A 19,870-nucleotide genomic window follows, 5' to 3' on the forward strand; every position below is an offset into this window, starting at 1 on the left:
GAAACAACAGCCAGTCAGTTGTTTTATCTGAAATATTTCAATTCAGCACATCAAAATCTTTTAGTAGTTGGACACTGTGTCTTCAGTGTTGCTATTTTCTGAAAAACTGTTGAATACTGTTATTAGCAATAAGAACTCAGTTTCTACTCCAGTCTTCTATGGATGTCCTCTCTGTGACCTCAGTTTGGGCCTTGAGAAAACTCAAAGCTAGTATTTTCACATGTCACATCGAGTTATATGCTGGACTCCAGGCAACATCGAGATTTCTCTTTGAAAACAAAGAGCTTTCCAAAATCTGTTATGCGTAATCATAAACTACACAATGCAATCATCTCAATTCTCTTGAAAATGATCCAAGGTGTAAAAATCTGTATTTATTTGTTACAAAAGTGGAACAACTGTGCACAGTTCAAGTAGGAGTAGACTGCAGACACAAATCAATCAAAAAGTACAACAGGCTTTTTTGGTCATTAAATAGAAAGGCAACAAGTCATTTGTTTTGTGGAAATCAACTTTAGTTCTAACTGAAAATGTTCTCTAATAGTGTTTGGGGGGCATTTTTACTCAGAGCAGAAAGGCCCACACTAACTTTCAACATGTAGAACATATAACACAATATTAATAAGGAAGAAAATTTATCATTAACATTCATTCATTAGTAGAGATCTCACGAGTCGGTCCGCATCTTGCGGATCAAGCTGTTGTTTTACCCAACCAGTGGTGTAGACTTCTGTTAAAGCTCCAGTGATGTCTGCTAACTTATGAGGAGCGCTGAAGCTGCCTCTCTGATACAAGCCACAGCCTTCTGGATGTCTTCCTCTGTTTGTTCAATGGTGACCACCACTCTGATACTGGAGACACACAGGTGGAGCAGTGAGACACACTGAGACTGTGTAAAGGTAATGTTATTTAAACAAATTATTTCAATCAAATGTTTGAATGCTTCAAACAAAATCACCCTCAAATGAGACTTTAACTCATCAAATAATAAAGCACGTACAACCCCAACGGGTCATGGCAGATGGCTACCCCACGCTAAACCTGGTCCACCGCCAAAAAAGCTATGGACCATTGAGATACAAATGCATTAAAGTACTAAACAATGTTAAACCCCATGACAGAACTAATAATGTGCCAGGTGCATAGAAATGTAGGGTCTTTTACCTGGGAGGTGGAAGAAAGCGCTCCTCTTTTTCCAGACACCGAGCTAGGGTCAGAGCCACGTGTCTTTCCATACACTAAGACAGAAATCATAGAAACTCGATGAGAAACTAAACATATTTTATACAGTATTCCATCACGTGATCGATGGGAACTCGAAAGTGAATTATAAGAATGTTTTGGGCATAAGACAATACAGATACTAAAAACACTGTGTACTACTGATCAAATGATGAAAGCACTATGCAGTCGCATCCTATTACAATGTAGTCCCAGTCTTAACCATATACCATACTATTCACACAAGTAAATGGTAAATGGACTGATTCTTATATAGCGCTTTTCTACTCTCCCGGAGTACTCAAAGCGCTCTATACAACGTGCCTCATTCACCCATTCACACCCACTCATACAAGCACTTCTAAACACTGTTGGCCTTTAAAAAACCAAAAAAACCAAAACTATATTTGTGAAGTTATGGTACTATCTTGCTGTCATCTAAAATAATGTGCCAATGGCATGTCCATACTTTTGCGTTTTGATGGGGACGCCCCTTAAACTTAACCCCATTGGGGATTAAGTGTAAGAAGGTAGTTACAGTGAATTGTTTCATTGTTTCTTGTGTATTTGTGCCTTAGTGGCAGGTTTTACAGTGAAAATTGTTTTATTGTTTTCTGCAACAACCTGACTTGTTGTCTGCAAAATGCACACAAGTACAGGGTACTTGCGCCTTATTCGCAGGTCGTGTTATAAAGTGTTACCGGATTTCATCTTGACTTTGACACTCTGTCTGAAGTTATATATGAAATCCCACAGAGGTCTCCAAAAACTTTAAATAACAGTTTCAGTGTGCGTCTGATTGAATCATCTGGTACTGTTAGACTTACATAATCGACAACTGAACGGAGCTGCTTCATGTCAGATTCCCTGGAACCAGAACTTCTCTCTAGCTCCAAGTGAAGAGCTGGGGCCACTGGAACTCCAGCTAACTTTAGACCTGGTGTTCTGTTTCACATAGAAAATAAAGCAAACATATACCAAAACACAATTTATTATGGACACTGTAAAGGAAGACAAAGCCAGAGCATAATTTGAATGTAAGCCTATGTGTTTCCTCTATGTGTGAAAGGCTGTAGTGTCTGGGGATGCAAATAATGATGCTGAATCAGAAACCTGATGTGGAGGGACACCTCCCCCACCTACAGAAGGAAAAAAAGAAATCATCATAAACACAAACATACCCTTGTAAAGCGTTGTAGACATGTTTGCACTTTTCTCTGAGGACTCGAAAAACATCTGCAAAACAGAAGAAATTCTTTTTACAAAAATTCTAATGATAATGTATTTTTCCGGAGCTGGAGTGGATGAGAACAGATTGTGTACCTGGGTCCTCCTCCATGATGTTGAGAGCCTCGATAGCAGCAGCAGCCAGCATGGGAGGCAGAGAGGCAGAGAAACAGTAGCCTTGACCTGAGAGACGCTACAAAATACATTTAAAAAAAAAAAAAAAAAAAAAAGTTTTACTAAATCATATCTTCATGATTAACGTGCTAAAATTGATCACCTTAAAAATACCTATCGATTAATGGAATAACAAACCAGCAGTTCTGGCCCATATCAGTATAATTTCAGCTTACGTTTCCCCAGATTCACTTCACTCAGCTAGGTGTAATGACTGAGGTCTGAGTTTACAGTTAGGCCTAGAAACTGTTGGCACCTTATTAAATGTGTCTTTAAACATTTCCCAAAAGATTTGAGAACACATCCACAATGAAAGTAGTTTACTTTTGTTTCATATTAAAATATTATAAATGTTCATATTTTCTATCATAAAATTCGACCAATTGAGATGGAATGAGAGGAGAGACACCATCCTGTTCTCGGTGCTCGCTTCAAAAGCCTCCATCTCGACTTCACCTATTAAGACAGCAAAGCTTCATAATAGAAGAGTTCTGGTGCTTAACCGGCCTTCTTGCAGTCCAGACTTTTCACCAATTAAAAACACTTCGCAAAGTCACAGCAACTGGTCTCCTCAGTTCACAGACATTTATGGCGCTGCTACACAGTAGGGGTGATGTGGGCCGCGAGTTTGAGACCCCTACTCTATAAAATATGATTAAAATATGGGTCAATGAGATTTGCAAATCATTGCATTCTGTTTTTATTTAAATTGTACTTCAGTATAAAATGTAACTAGGCGTGTAAATAAGTGAAACGTTACAAAAAAGCAACAGATATATACTAGATATAATGATATGTCAAGCATTTGATTAATCACTAATCTTGACAACAACATGTAAAAATGCTGGCTGATTATCTGATGATGCATTACAAGACAGACTCCCAACACGGCTGTTACAGTACCTGGTGGTCGATGACAAAGGAGCGGCCGCAGCAGAAACCTCCGATGGAAGCCAGAGCATTTTCCATGTTAGCACTTATCAGGTCAATGTCATCTATCTGCAAGAAACACAGTTTTTTCATTTTGCTAAGATAGATTTAAAATGAAGCAATCAAAGTGCAATTTAATGACAAACTGTCATATTTGTTTTAAAAAGTTAAATAAAAACAGATTTTCTTCATTTTTGTCACTACAAATTTCACTTTAAGTATTCTACACATTTTATTTTTGCATCATTGTGAAATAAAACTATACACCACTCAAAACTGTCACTAGCTGTCTTTTGCAATGTGAAGTTTATTATTAGTCCCTCTGCAAAATACAACAAAATAAAAGTTTTTGTTATATTTTAACAAGTCAATTCTGAGCAACTGATGCATCTATTGATCTGTCGTGATTCACTCCCTTTTCTTACCACTAAAATGAAAGTTTGAGACTTTTATCTTTAATAGCTTTTGAGACATTCGTGTTCAAACATTGCCTCAGATTTCAATGTGGGAGGAAACTGCCTGAAAGTAGGCTGACAGAACATTTTTCAAAACTGCTCTGTCAACCGCACACACACACGCACGCACACGCACACCAGATACTTGGACCACAACATTTTTATGGCAATCAGAAAATGGTTGAGCAGAAGGCCCACATTAGATTCACTAATCTAAATGAAGCAGGCTATCATTAGACCTAGACAAACATCTACAGGCCTACTAAAGAAAGTTCAGAAGCTTTAAGTGTGGCTGTAACCGACTGGTACACCACGGTACGCCAAAGTGCTAGAAGACAGCTAAAATGGATGGCTGCATAACGTTTCCCTTTGCAAGCAAAACCCCTTCATAACATACAGCCAAGTCAAGAATACTGGCGAAGAAGAGGTCCACATAAATGAGGAGACACACATTTCTTTCCTTTCTTTTTTTCGTTAGTGCAAATCACTAGTCTGCTAACCAAAGATTCAGATATTGCCATTAACAAAAATTAGTCCGAAAGGATTGTGCATTTGTGCAAGCTCAATGTAATGGTAAATCTTACAAAGCTTTACAACAAATAAAATTCAGCATTTGATCGTGTCCATAGATTCCAGACGTTACATAGCCATTGTCTGCAAAGAAACCTTCTATTTTATTTATATTTCAATCACTTTTATTTATTTGATTGCATCAGCTGACCTAGACTAGTTTGACTATGGTAAAGCTACCAAGAGAGAAAGATAATAACACATTTTGAATCAGCTGTTAAACTGTTTACTGCCAGTATTAAGTATTTTTGCATTTCAAGCTAAACTACTCACATTGACCCCAAAGTGTTCTGTGACTCCTCGGCCATGGTCTCCCAAAACACCAAATGACATGCTCTCCTCAAGAAAGATCCGCACCTTGTATTTGTACTTGAGTTTTACCTGGAAGTTAGAAAAACATAAAAAACAAAACATAAAGTCAATAAATGGCAAAAGTATCTATGTGTACACTATCTGGTATAATCAAGAAATCAAGCGAGTGGTGAATGATTTAGTCTACTGTAGTAGACGGACATCAGCTCAACTACAGAAGGTGAACGATGTTAAGCCATAATATTTGCCTGTGCTTTGGTGGGGTTTTTTAACTTTTTTCTGCAAAACAAGCAAAATTAAATTGGAAACAAAATTGTTTTCCATTTACCAGTTCAGGCAGAGGACAGATATCTGCAGTGTTGATGTAGAGCCCCTCCACTACAATGAACTTCCGGGTCACTCGAGCTTTGCGAGGATTCTGCAAGAGAAACATTCTTATTTGGAGATTTTTTTAAAAACCCAATGAAAATAGCGAGAATGTAGAAGCATTTAACATCCTGTACCACCTGTAACACCATTACAGCACATTTGTGACACTTGAGTTTCTCAAACGGTCCTAACCTTCAGGTCCTCTAGCTCCTGCTCCTTAAGCAACCTCTCCAAGTCCTCCATGTCATTGTGTTTGAAGTACTTGATTAAGCTGCGGGATGCCTGAAGACCTTTTTGTATAGCGAAACAGGCTGCTTCATCTCTGAAAGGAAACAAAAGAGAAAACATTAAACTATGGAACCAAAATATCCCACACTTGGAGTCAGTCAGACTTACACATGGTAGGTAAATCAGTCTGTGCAAACAAAATCTGACTGACAATCACTTCATCCAGTCCATCAACATGTCTATGAAACCCCACCCCTACAAGACTCCTCAAACAATTCTTAACAGTAATTACTGCCTTTCAGTATTATCAGTTTATTTTTAATAACAGGTTACATATTACAGGCTTTTAATGTGGTTAAACCATTACTTAAAAAGCTCTTACATAATCCAGCTTTATTCAAATATAGATCAATTTCACAGACCAAAACCTAGTGAAGCTTAATAATCGTCTTATGGCCTCTGGCAGTGGCCTGAAAACGGCTTGTCCTGTTACACCTCAGTGCCGCATTCAACCGTTGATCACAACAGTTTACAGAGACTAGAATACACTGTTAGCTATAAAGGCAAAACACTGTGCTGTTGTCTGACAGATTAAAATTTGTACATTTAAAGAAGAAGTCTCCTTCACATACAGAAGTTAGTCTTGGAGTTCTACAGAAAACTTTATGTTAGACATGCTTTTCTTAGGCAATTTATTTAAAAAACAATTTACACATTTCTGTTGCTGTACAGATGATACCCAGTTATTATCATCTAAAATGTTATCCAAAAGTTTTGAGCAGCCTATGATTTGAATGATTTGACTTTTTTTTTTTTAATTATTTTGTTTGATCATATTAGTTCCTCAAAAAGCCCACCCTCGGCCTGGTGGTAATTATTCATTTTTTCATCTAAAAACACTCCTCTTTTATTGATTGACCTGTTACATGTAGCTCTGGCTCATGTTTACGTGTAACTACCGTAATTGTCGGGCTATAAGCCGCTACTTTTTGCACAAGCTTTGAACCCTGCGGCTTTTAGTCAGGTGCGGCTTTTCTATGGATTGTTCATGATTTTTGTCATATCGTAAGACGATTTGTTTTGTTTGTTCCGCTGTTGTACGGCACTACGTTGCCTGGCGGAAGGGCATGTGATCAGACACACAGTATCTGGGTTCAAGAGTGGTATGTTGGTCACGTGTCCATCCGCCAGGCAACATAGTGCCGTACAAGTAGCGCGAAAAACAAACTTCAAATTAACGCTACGCGTTCAGCGGGAGGCGTGGATGACGAGCGGCGATAAACTTGCGAAAAGCAAGTTATGCTCAACTCCACCGGTGAAATCTGACAGCGTGGAAAAGTGTGAAAACATCCATGATCACCAACGGATTTCGAAGGGCTGGACTGCTGCATGATGGAGAGGAGGACACCGCCACGGCCCTTCTGAGGGTGTTCGACTCTGACACTGACGACGAGGATTTCTTTGGTTTTGTAAGTGACAACGAAGGAGAGAAGCTGAGAGTGGATGACATAGCCATCCTGAGCCTGTTCGTATCCGACACTGGAGAAGAGGACTTTGGTGGTTTCAGTGCGCAGGAAGAAGAGAAAGATGGTGGTGAATGACTGACTTTTCTTCTTGTTAAAGCCGTGTCACTGCACCTGAGCCTAAAAGGTAGTCCGAATCTATTTTTCTGGTGTGCTGTAGGTTATTGTTATGTACTACATTTGTTACTCATTTATGAAGCACAGTACATGTTTCGTACTTGTAATTACCGCTACTTGTACATATACCTAAAAAGTTGTGCAAATATGTACCCATAACTTGTTTTTCAAAATATTAATAAAAGGGGTGTGTCTCCAAACAGCCATCTCTTTCCTGACAATTCCTTTTGTGCATATTCTCTTACATATGATAAGTCAACATTGAAACACCTGCGGCTTTTGGTCAGGTGCGGCTAATGTATGTACAAAACAGGATTTTCCCCTGATTTTAGCTTGTGCGGCTAATATTCAGGTGCGCTTTGTAGTCCGGGAAATACGGTAGTTTCTGTGGATGGTATTACACTGACCTCCAGTAACACTTTGAGGAGTCTTAGGGGTGTTTTCTTGTCTAGGATGTGTTCTTCCATATTCACATTAAACTAGTATGTAGGAGACTGCTCTAACACCTCTATTTAAAGCTTTCATTTGAATCACAATGTCACAGTAAGGGTACTAATACGGACTAGAAAGACACCTTAGACACGTTTCCTATTTTAGTTTCTTTTTGAGTCCCTGTTAAATCCAGAACTTAAAATCTCTGTCCTCACAAAGGCCACATAAAATAAACAAAACTAAAGCTAACTGAAGATTGGTTTAATTGAGTGAGGGGTGTTATATTGGTATACATATTATGAGAAACAACACTCACACAAAGATGATGTCACCCCTCTTGGAGTAGGCAGGTATTGCACTAGCAATAGTCGCAAAGCCATATGAATAAAGAATGGCCTCTTCAGTTTTCATGAATTTGGAGAGACGGCTTTCCAGCTCCAGGTGAACATCTGGGGGCAAGGAAACATAACATTAGTTACTAATTGGTTAAATTTTTTAGATGTCACTTACCATTACCTTTAGTATTTCTGAGTTTTTAGTGGATGTGGTTTAATCAGAGGTAAAAAAACTACTGCACTTTGAAAGAAAGACTGTCAAGACACCAAACAACAGTATGATTTTAAATATTTGTGCTTGACTGAGAAAAGTCTCAGTTCATCACTTAGCATTAGATACATTCACTTGCTTATCCCTTGACAGCTTAACAAGGCTCATTAAAAAATACGATAAGGCTGTCTATCCCATTTATCATGGCAGAAAGACTTAAGGATAATGACAAAATTATAATACCAAGAGAAAATCTGAGAAACTGGAAAACTCCAGTGAACTTAATAAGATATAGTTGGATATATAGTTGCGCGAGTGACTCAAACTATGGTTTGAGTGAATGTTTCTTGGTGTGTGAAAGAAGTTGCTGCGGTGATGGAAAGTAAATGTCTATACTAAGGTAGAATGAGTATGACTATTGGTATTTGCTTTACTACTGTGGTTTCACTAATTCATTTGAATTAACTTGTTGCATGATCTGATGATTGAGTCATTAGGTCTTTTTCCAAAATTATCCTCCTTGTATTATCCCTAGACGGCTGGAATTTCGATTGCAAATCAACAGCTAACATATAAATGCTTAAGCTAACATAACGTAACTAATGTCATGCCCCGTAGTAATTAGGCTACTCAGAAGCCATCCTAATATTTCGGTCTTTGTCGTTTCAAAAAAATATAATGTTAAAATCTCAAATAAATAGTCTGACACCCCCCCTCCTTGAATCGCTACCTTATCGTGGTGGAGGGGTTTGTGTGTCCCAGGGATCCCAGGGGCTATGTTGTCTGGGGGCTTTTGCCCCCTGGTAGGGTCTCCCATGGCAAACTGGCCCTGGGTGAGGGACCAGACAAAGAGCGATTCATAAGACCCTTATGAAAAGGACACCGAGGGAACAGTTTACCCTGCCCGGGATAGGGTTTACCCTGTTTACCCTGCCCCGCCCTGGAGCCAGGCCCGGGGAGGGTGCCCGAGGGCGAGCGTCTGGTGGCCGGGCCTTAGTCCATGGGGCCCGGCCGGGCACAGCCCGAAGAGGAGACATGGGCCCATCCTCCCGCAGGCCCACCACCCGCAGGAGGCGCCATAGGGGTCGGGTGCATTGTGTGCCAGGTGGCGACCAGGAGCGGAGGCCCTGGCGGACTGACCCCCGGCTGCCAAGACTGGCAATAGGGACATGGAACGTCACCTCTCTGGTGGGGAAGGAGCCTGAGTTAGTGCGTGAGGTTGAGAGGTACCGGCTAGATATAGTCGGGCTCACCTCTACGCATGGCTTGGGCTCTGGAACCAGTCTCCTGGAGAGGGGCTGGACTCTGTCTCAGTCTGGAGTTGCCCCTGGTGAGAGGCGGCGGGCTGGGGTGGGTATTCTAATATCCCCCCGGCTTGCTGCCGGTACGTTGGGGTTTTTCCCGGTGGACGAGAGGGTTTGTTCCCTGCGCCTTAGGGTCTGGGAACGGGTCCTGACTGTCATCTGCGCTTATGCGCCGAGTGGCAGTTCAGAGTACCCAGCCTTCTTAGAGTCCCTGAGGGGGGGGGGGGGGGGGGGGTGCTGGAGGGTGCTCCACCTGGAGACTCTGTTGTCCTGCTGGGAGACTTCAATGCTCACGTGGGTAACAACAGCGAGACCTGGAGGGGCGTGATTGGGAGGAATGGCCTCCCTGATCTGAACCCGAGCGGTGCTTTGTTATTGGACTTCTGTGCTAATCACAGTTTGGCCATAACGAACACCCTGTTCGAACATAAGAGTGTCCATAAGTGCACGTGGCACCATGACGCTCTAGGCCGTAGGTCGATGATCGATTTTGTAATCGTATCAGCAGACCTGCGACCATATGTTCTGGACACTCGGGTAAAGAGAGGGGCTGAGCTGTCAACTGATCACCACCTGGTGGTGAGTTGGATCAGGTGGCGGGGGAGGACGCTGGACAGACCTGGTGCACCTAAACGCGTAGTGAGGGTGTGCTGGGAACGTCTAGCAGAGGCCCCAGTCCGCGAGATCTTCAACGCACACCTCCGGCAGAGCTTCAACAGCATTCCGAGGGAGACTGGGGACATTGAGTCCGAACGGACCATGTTCAGAGTCTCCATTGCCGAAGCTGCTGCACTGAGCTGCGGCTGCAAGGTGGTTGGTGCCTGCCGTGGTGGTAATCCCCGAACCAAATGGTGGACACCAGAGGTGAAGGGAGCCACCAGGCTGAAGAAGGAGTCCTATCGGGCTTGGTTAGCCTGTGGGACTCCGGAGGCAGCCGACAGGTATCGACAGGCCAAGCGGAATGCGGCTTGGGCAGTGGCTGAAGCAAAAACTCGGGTGTGGGAGGAGTTCGGAGAGGCCATGGAAAAAGACTTTCGGACTGCCTCGAAGAGATTCTGGCAAACCGTCAGACGTCTCAGGAGGGGAAAGCGGTGCTATACCTGCACTGTGTATAGTGCTGGCGGAGCGCTGCTGACGTCGACTGAGAAAATTGTCAGGCGGTGGAAGGAATACTTCGAGGACCTCCTTAATCCCACTGACACGTCTTCCGAGGAGGAAGCAGAGTCTGGGGATGAGGGGAATGACCCGCCAATTTCCGGGGGCGAGGTCACTGAGGCAGTTAAACAACTCCTTGGTGGCAGAGCCCCTGGTGTTGATGAGGTCCGCCCCGAGTTCCTGAAGGCTCTGGACGTTGTAGGGCTGTCCTGGTTGACACGCCTCTGCAATGTTGCGTGGAGATCAGGGGCAGTACCTGTGGACTGGCAGACCGGGGTGGTGGTCCCCATCTTTAAGAAGGGGGACCGGAGGGTGTGTTCCAACTACAGGGGGATCACACTCCTCAGCCTCCCTGGGAAAGTCTATGCCAGGGTGCTGGAAAGGAGAGTTCGTCCGTTAGTCGAACCTCGGATACAGGAGGAACAATGCGGTTTTCGTCCTGGTCGCGGAACACTGGACCAGCTCTTTATCCTCTCCAGGATACTTGAGGGTGCATGGGAGTTTGCCCAACCAGTCTACATGTGTTTTGTGGACTTGGAGAAGGCATTCGACCGTGTCCCTCGGGGTGTCCTGTGGGAGGTGTTGCGGGAATATGGGGTGTCTGGCCCATTCGATCCCTATACAACCGTTGCAAGAGCTTGGTTCGCATTGCCGGCAATAAGTCGGACTCGTTCCCGGTGGGTGATGGGCTCCGCCAGGGCTGCCCTTTGTCTCCGGTTCTGTTCATAATTTTTATGGACAGAATTTCTAGGCGCAGCCAAGTGGCGGAGGGCTTTCGCTTTGGTGGCCTCAGAATCTCATCTCTGATTTTTGCAGATGATGTGGTTCTGTTGGCTTCATCGGGTGAGGGCCTCCAGCTCGCACTGGAACGGTTCGCAGCCGAGTGTGAAGCAGCGGGAATGAGGATCAGCACCTCCAAATCTGAGGCCATGGTTCTCAGCCGGAAAAGGGTGGAGTGCCCACTCCGGGTCGGGGATGAGTTCCTGCCCCAAGTGGAGGAGTTCAAGTATCTCGGGGTCTTGTTCGCGAGTGATGGGAGAAGGGAGCCGGAGATCAACAGACGGATTGGGGCTGCAGCTGCAGTAATGCGGACGCTGCACCGGTCCGTCGTGGTGAAGAGGGAGCTGAGTGTAAAAGCGAAGCTCTCAATTTACCGGTCGATCTACGTCCCTACCCTCACCTATGGCCACGAGCTGTGGGTAGTGACCGAAAGAACGAGATCGCGGATACAAGCGGCAGAAATGAGCTTCCTCCGAAGGGTGGCTGGCCTCTCCCCTAGAGATAGGGTGAGAAGTTTGGCCATCCGGGAGGGGCTCAGAGTAGAGCAGCTGCTGCTCCACATCGAAAGGAGCCAGCTGAGGTGGTTCGGGCATCTGACAAGGATGCCCCCTGGGCGCCTCCTGGGTGAGGTGTTCCAGGCATGTCCCACCGGGAGGAGGCCCCGGGGCAGACCCAGGACACGCTGGAGAGATTATATCTCTCGGCTGGCCTGGGAACGCCTTGGTATTCCCCCGGATAAGCTGGAGGAGGTGGCTGGGGAGAGGGAGGTCTGGGCCTCTTTGCTTAGGCTGCTGCCCCCGCGACCCGGCCCCGGATAAAGCGGATGAAGATGGATGGATAGTCTGACACCAATATGTCACAGATTTAAAAACGATCTTCAGTTTTCGTGTTTGCAACATCTTCTGAAAACCTGACCTCTGACTTTAAGGTCAATCCAATCTAAGACTTCTAAGAAATGGTGTCAATTTAAAAATCCTTACAAAAGCGGGTGGCCATGCCGCTCAGTCGTTTAAGGCTGAGCTATAACTGCAGAAAATAAGTTGTCCTATAGTTAACCCTTGAGGTAAGCCAAATTTCTGTATAAATGGGTTTGATTTCTCTGACAACACATCGTTTTATGTCAGCAAGATATTCATTCAAACCAAGAAAAGAATAAATTAAGGGTATATTTAGGAAATAATTAGATTATCAAAGAGTTTAATTACTTTTCTTACAAGTGTAGCTTAACATCAAATGGTGGAATGTTAATAGAAGATAAAAGTACCCCATCAGCCTTTTACAGCTGAGGGGTGAAAAGCTAAACTCACCAAAGGTCCCATAGAAGCCTCTTGGACCACAAGTGCCCACACCATATTTCTTCAGTGATGCCAAAGCCTTTTGCTGTAATGAAAAATTAGCTTATAATTCTAAAATTAGAACAAATTCAAGTTTTAATAAAACTCATTGACTGAGGCATACTGTCAATGTCACACTGTGTTTGTGCATAATTCAAAGAATTATTTTTGCTAGCAATAATACAACTTAATAGTTGCTTCTGATAAAAACTGCACTGCCCACTGGGCAAGTCATTCACTGGGAGACCTAGCTGTGTGTGTGGCTGTTTTAAATGAGGGGTTTTCCCTTCAGAGCATAAATGTTGCCTAGATAAAGATTTAGCTATAACAGTAAATGGATAATTTAGCACATTAGAGGAAGAACATATCGTACTGAAATTACAAGGTTGCCTTTCAATAATAAATACCGACCTTAACCCGCTCATTATCAAGGAGACCCAGGAAGTTGAACGATGCAAAGTTTATGCAGTCTTTTCCATTGATTGTGATTTTGTGGCTGGGAGGTCTGTAACAGAAATTTTGCATTTGAATCTTTATTTTATCATCTTACATACTCAAGGCACAAATCTGATATTTACAAAAATCGGATATTTTCATTTTCATCCAAGCTGTCAAGATGTAATTTAAGCTCGGATTGATTTTTTTTTTTCCCTTTTACTTTTTCTCGAGTATATGAAAAACATTATCATTTAGTTTGAGATCAAGTAAGTGACTCAGTCATTTACAAGTATTCAATTTTTGCCTGAATAAGCCCTTGGCCTGCTTTTGTGAAGGTCATTTAGCTGAATCTCAAATGCTACACCCTTCGTATTATCCTGCTACTATCAGCAGTCACACAGCAGTTTTAGATATTATATAGCAAAGACTAACCCGGGCTTCCTGTTCTCGAGCGTAAGCAGTGGTTTACACTTTGTTTTAAATCTTCATTCATTATAGTGACTTTTGATTATAGACATTGGCAAAGATATGATCTCTACATCGAGTATACTATTTGAATAGATAGTGTCATGTTTTTTCTTAACCAAGTAAAGACTTCTCCAATGATGCTCTTCATCTTCTGTGGTCTTTTAGACATTTCCGTCTGTCTGAGCTTGACCAGTTAACTCCTTGTTTGTATGAATGTGCTAAATAACTGATTTGGCCACTTTAAATTTTTGGATATCTACCTGATAGATTTATTTGGGGTTTTCAGCTTAGGCATCTCTTGATACAACTGCCTATTACTTACAGTTGTTCCTTACTTCCCTGCCTGTTTTTATTGTCTTTTTGATATAGCCCTGTTAAAATCTTGTACCATTTCTGATGGGTATGTTTAGCAACTTAATTTTAGCCTCTTACACTTGCATAAGCTTTGGACTGCATATTCAAAGCACCTATGATCACCATGTGTGGAAAGGCAAAAAGATAAAAACTATCTTTGTCCAACTGCTTGTGGACTTGCCTAGCAGATTACCCATAATTATATTAAAGAACTTTATTTTTCTTAAGAGTATCAATGAAAAATCTTTAAAAGTAATTAGGGAGAGATGTTTCTCAAGATCCCAGAGCAACTGCCAAGACACTACTGAATCACTTAGCCAAGTCAAAAATTGTAGTCTTAAAAAAGGCAATCACTTGAACCCTGAACATAAATGGACTGTAGATCAAGAAAACCCCTGCTTCTGCAGAAGAAACATCTTCAAGCTAGACTGACACATGCTAAAGATAACCTGGAGAAAGGTTAATCACACTGGAAGTACATCCTCTGGTCAGATGACTAAGGTCTTTTCCAGAAGACCATAAAAGAGTTTGAGAGATCTGCCAAAAACAATGGGATGGGATTGCTTAGTAGATAAGTGCAGGACTGCTTGAAAACAAATGAAACTGTCACTAGGCTGTCATCCAGCTAAAAAGAAAAAAAATTAACTACCGGTATTAGCATTTTGGGTGGGATAATTCTGTTGGCAAATTAATGTAAGCATGCAAACTAAAACTAGTATATTTGGAAAAGTCATGCTAATCCTGGTTCAGAGGAAAAAAACGAATAATATTATTTTCACAGGGGGGCTAATATTTCTTTCGTCATCTGACTCTTATAGACATTTTGATTTAGTGAATACTTAAAACCTGTAAATAAAGCAGTGAGGTAACAGAGTGTTTACCCTGTGACAACATCATAGTTGAGGGTGGGATAGTCTTTGGAAACGGGAGGAACTAGCGCCTCTGGCTGCCATTCCTCAATCAGTTCCTCCTTTTCCTGTAATGTAGAATCATGTGAGAAGAGTTTGGTAACAAAAAATAATACTGTTTGATTTTCACCGCACGGTTTACCTTCTCTGTCAGTTTATACGTCTCATGAAGTTTGTAGGTCTTAGAGAATAGAAGCCTAATTATCCACAATATGAGGATTCCCTCCAAAATAAGGTGGTAAGCAGGAGCCTGAGGGGGGGGAAAAAAATACTTGTTTTTGAAACATGCTCCAAAAAATGCATTTTTACACAGGAAAGAATTAAAATAAGTGGAAACATTTCAGAAACATTGCAAATGCCTGAATGAAATTTAAATGCAACATAAACAACTAAGCTGTAGAGAACTTAATACATCCATCAGATAGCTGTATAAAATCCCACCTCTAAATCTTTGAATTCCTGTTTTCAGTCGCATTGCCACAAGTGTACAAAAAGCAAGTGCCTAGCCAAGAAATGGGCCTTTTCAAACATTTACAAAAGAATGGGTTGCTCTAACGAGATTACTGAATTTGAGCATGGTACTGTAAAATGATGTAGCAATTAAGTTTGTGAAATTTCTTGCCTCTGAGATATTCCATAACTAATTGTAATCAGTATTAGTGCAGAGTAGTAATGTTTATAATTCAAAGAAATTTAGCTGCGACGCTGCAGACCATGTGAAGTTCTAGAGCGGTAGTGCTAAGTGCTAAGGCACACCACTTGTAAAAGTTGAGCATTCCAAACCTCCTCTTAGCACATGAACTGTGCATCAGGAACTTCATGGCATTTATTTCCACAGCCAAGCATCTCTTATAAATGTAGTTGGCCCAATACTTTTTGATGTAGTAAAAGAGGACTTGTAAGGGGTAAGTGTAACAGAGTAGGATGCTGACCAGGAGGATGAGGAAGAAGAGGAAGAACTGAAATGGCAGTAAAAACAAGTTCAGCACTGTTGAACACTCATGTCTTCAACCCAATCATGCTGGCTGCACCACCATGTGCAAGGTTACAAAAATTAAGAGGAACACAATCAGCTAAAACAACAGTGAGGTCCAAAGCATACTGCTGCATTTTTACTAGGGTTTCAACAAATAAAACAACTCAATTATAAAAAATCCTCAACACAAATGTTTTGCTCCGATGCTTCGTTTAATACATGGCACTGTAGTGTGCAGTTGTTACCATGTAAACGCGAGCTTTTCACCCATGTTTGTGACTAAAAATAGACTTGCAATAGGAACATATCTAAGAACAAGCATATGAATACGTAGTATGAAGACATTAAGCCTACGCAGCCCCCAATTTTTCAACACAAAGACTTATAAGATAAGATAAGATAAGATAAGATAAGATAAGATAAGATAAGATAGAACTTTATTAATCCCTCGGGTGGGTTCCTCTGGGAAATTCGATTTCCAAAAAAGCACAGCACCGACAGAAGTTACAGAGTTATACACACACACATATATATAAATACAGAGACAATATAAATAAAATATACAAAGGGGATAAATAGAATAAATAGGAATAAAAATAAAAATACAAGTGAATTGCACATTTCAAGTATTGAGTCTATTGCACCGTTGACTATTTACAAAAGTATTGCACAAAAGGTATTGCACAGTGAGGTGAAGAGGCACTACAGCTTAGTTGTTCCCTCCTTTGTCCTCCTGTTTCCCCTCCCTCTCCCCTCCAGAGAGGAGTTAAACAGTCTGATGGCGTGTGGGACAAAGGAGTTTTTAAGTCTGTTAGTTCTTGTCTTTGGGAGAAGCAACCTGTCACTGAACAGACTCTTCTGGTTGTTTATGGCCGTGTGCAGAGGATGCCTGGCATTGTCCATAATGTCCATCAGTTTCTTTAATGTCCTTTTCTCTGCCACTGTCACCAGAGTGTCCAGCTTCATGCCGACCACAGAGCTAGCCCTCCTGATCAGTTTCTCCAGCCTGGATGAGTCCTTCTTTGCTGTGCTGCTCCCCCAGCACACCACAGCATAGAAAAGTACTCCAGCAACCACCGACTGGTAAAACATCCTCAGGAGCTTCCTGCAGATGTTAAAAGACCTCAGCCTCCTGAGGAAGTACAGTCGGCTTTGGGCTTTTTTATACAGGTGCTCTGTGTTGCATGACCAGTCCAGTTTATTGTCCACCCACAGCCCGAGGTACTTGTACTTGTTGACCACCTCCACCTCCTCCCCCTCTATCTGAACCGGCAGTGGACCTTCTCTAGACCTCCCGAAGTCCACAACCAGTTCCTTAGTCTTTGAGGTGTTGAGTTGCAGGTGGTTTGTGTGACTCCATGCGACAAAGTTCCTCACCAGACTTCTGTACTCCTCTTCCTGATCATCCCAGATACACCCCATGATGGCTGTGTCGTCTGCAAACTTCTGAATGTGGCATAATTCAGAGTTGTAGCAGAAGTCAGAGGTGTACAGGGTGAAGAGAAGAGGGGACAGCACAGTTCCCTGTGGTGCTCCTGTGCTGCTGACCACTGTGTCAGACGTGATGTCCTTCAGCCTGACGTACTGTGGTCTGTCGGTGAGGTAGTCGGAGATCCAAGCCACCATAACACCATAACACAACAGCAGCAGTGATAAAGTCAGGAAGAGTGAAATAAAACGTTTTTCTAGTGTTCAAAACAGCAGTGCTGCTCTTGTAATTGCCATTGAAACCTTTACTGGGAAAGGGTAGTGGTCCTTAATGAAAGCACCTGATCAACAAACTCTGACATGAAGAAAAGTGAAATTTCTAGCTTCTCCATCCACCACTGTTTGCTTTATACAGCGAGAAGCTACAGTAAAGCTGCAGAAATTATATTAAAATATGCAGATGAACTGTTAACTTAGTCTGACACATGTTTAAATTAGGCAGCCTGTTGAAGGCTGATGGCAGCCGTCCCACTTTCTATCGCAGTGACAACTGCAGCAAGCAGGGGGAGTCAGTTGACAGTTAACAGCTGAAATGTCCTATGTCCAAAATTAATGTCTTATGTTGGACACTGAATTATTATTAACATTCTTTATTAACCTCATACACCATCATAACAGAAAATTAAAGATATGAAGATGTGACAAACTAAGGATGAGGATACTTGCATGTCCAAGACAAGTCAACATTTTTCTAACTGCCTAGATTGGGAATAATAATGATGATGATGGATTGGATTGGATTTATATAGCGCTTTTCAAGGCACCCAAAGCGCTTTACAATGCCACTATTCAGTCACTCTCACATTCATACACTGGTGAAGGCAAGCTACAGTTGTAGCTACAGCTGCCCTGGGGCAGACTGACAGAAGCGAGGCTGCCATATCACGCCATCAGCCCCTCTGGCCAACACCAGTAGGCGGTAGGGTAAAGTGTCTTGCCCAAGGACACAACGACCAGGACAGAGAGCCCAGGGATCGAACCGGCGACCTTCCAGTTACAGATACACTTCCCAACCCCCTGAGCCATGGACGCCTTAAATCTAGAGCCTAACTGAAAGAGGCAACAATTCACAAATACAGCCAATTTAAAATCAACAATTAATGTAGCTTGCATGAATGGACTGATTCTTATATAATGCTTTTCTACTCTCTCTGAGAACTCAAAGTGCTTTATACAACATCCCACACTCACCCATTCACACAAGCACTTTCTTTTATGCTTTAAGTTCTTTCTATCTATAAGCATTCACACACTCAAAGTAACTTGGGGTTAATATTTGCCCAAGGATACTTGGCATGCAAACTGGGGCAACCTTCTGATTAGTAAGTGACCTGCTCTACCTCCTGAACTACAGCCACCCCACAGGACCATGCAAACTTCCACAGAAAGGCCACAGCTGGCTCTTATTCAAATCCAGAGCCTTCCTCTGAAGTGATAGAACTAACCACTGTTCTACTTGTCATTGCTTAAAAAAATGTAACATGGACACTTGTGAATAGTTGAAGAGATCTCAAAGATAAAGTCTGCTCCTACTTCATTCCATCATGACAGTGCCCTACCAAATGACGGAAGAGACGCCCTGTACACACACAAGTAGCCGATCACTCTGATAAGTTTCCCCGATCACTAACCAAAAACGTGAAGGAAGACAGAAATCTACAGTCAGACCACAAGAGTAATTCTAACAATAATAATAACAACAATAATAATATTAATAATAATAAAACAGCCAATCATAGCACTGATAAACAAAAGCTACAACACCTCCAAAAGTTGATTCTGTTCATCTGGACGTAGCGTTTTGTGAACAGAATCAACTTTTAGAGATTTACTTACCTGGATGATTGAGCATGCATCAAGACGTTAAAAAGCTACAACAGTTAGCCTGACATCGTCAGCATAGTTTGAAGCTCTTATCGTAGCAGCTCTATCGTACTATGTGCATTTAGAAACTTAACTCCAGCGCTGTAGCTCACCTAATGTGTAAGCAGTAGCTAGCTACTACATACTTCCTTGATGAGTTACTTCTTCGCTGAACAGCTACGGGCTAAGCCTTTCATCGGGTCGTAACCGAGAACTTTACAGTTAACAACCTGGGACAAATTTTACAGCACCAACGTATAGCCAAGCATAAGAAAAATCGAGTAAACGTCAGGGAATAATTCGGCCCAACAACTGAGGAAAAGAAACACTTACCTCATAAAACGCCTGGACCATTTCCACCAACACCCATTGCTGTCCGGTCGCCATGTTTGACTTCCTAAAACGTCACTCGCAATCACGCCACACCCCTATTACGTCACCCACCACTGCTACTGTCCTTATCTCACGATAATGACTTTATTTTTATATTTCTTAAAAAAAAATAAAAGCAAATAATTAAACCACCCAAGTATAATTGCACAGCTTTTTATTATAATAAAAATAAAAAATAAAAACTCTTACTCTATGCAATACTGTACTAAATGCCACTTTAAATCTTGTACTGCTCTAAAAATTTGCACTGCTGCTCACTCTTGCCACTTTATCTCATGTGCAATCACGTTGTCCGACCCCACCTC

At 42.2% G+C, this 19,870-nt stretch overlaps 1 protein-coding gene across 1 annotated transcript; it reads right to left on the reverse strand.

Annotated features, from left to right (window-relative positions):
- Window positions 1–333: 333 nt before the first annotated feature.
- Window positions 334–19,626, reverse strand: sptlc1 (serine palmitoyltransferase, long chain base subunit 1). The gene is made up of 15 exons (XM_086301746.1): window positions 19,506–19,626; window positions 14,988–15,095; window positions 14,819–14,913; window positions 13,089–13,182; window positions 12,651–12,723; window positions 7,875–8,007; window positions 5,451–5,580; window positions 5,218–5,307; window positions 4,851–4,958; window positions 3,526–3,621; window positions 2,545–2,641; window positions 2,403–2,457; window positions 2,049–2,166; window positions 1,165–1,238; window positions 334–851 (listed from the first exon to the last, which is right to left on the reverse strand). Exons 1-15 carry the CDS (start codon window positions 19,557–19,559, stop codon window positions 755–757), a joined length of 1,422 nt encoding a protein of 473 aa, XP_086157872.1. The 5' UTR covers window positions 19,560–19,626; the 3' UTR covers window positions 334–754.
- Window positions 19,627–19,870: the final 244 nt, after the last annotated feature.

This window comes from Aulonocara sp. 'chitande type north' Nkhata Bay, linkage group LG7 (genome assembly GCF_057382095.1).
Source record: "Aulonocara sp. 'chitande type north' Nkhata Bay isolate Kocher_YH1m ecotype deep benthic linkage group LG7, A_spYH_male_GT1.1, whole genome shotgun sequence".
Lineage (NCBI taxonomy): Eukaryota > Metazoa > Chordata > Actinopteri > Cichliformes > Cichlidae > Aulonocara > Aulonocara sp. 'chitande type north' Nkhata Bay.

Bases quoted from the DNA above. Each gene is read 5' to 3' on its own strand.
- sptlc1 (XM_086301746.1), bottom strand. From the start codon at position 19,559: ATGGCGACCGGACAGCAATGGGTGTTGGTGGAAATGGTCCAGGCGTTT. The intron at 5,581-7,874 runs GTGAGTGTTGTT...GTTTCCTTTCAG, and splicing joins AGGGGTGACATCATCTTTGT to AGATGAAGCAGCCTGTTTCG. The intron at 5,308-5,450 runs GTTAGGACCGTT...TTTCTCTTGCAG, and splicing joins AGGAGCTAGAGGACCTGAAG to AATCCTCGCAAAGCTCGAGT.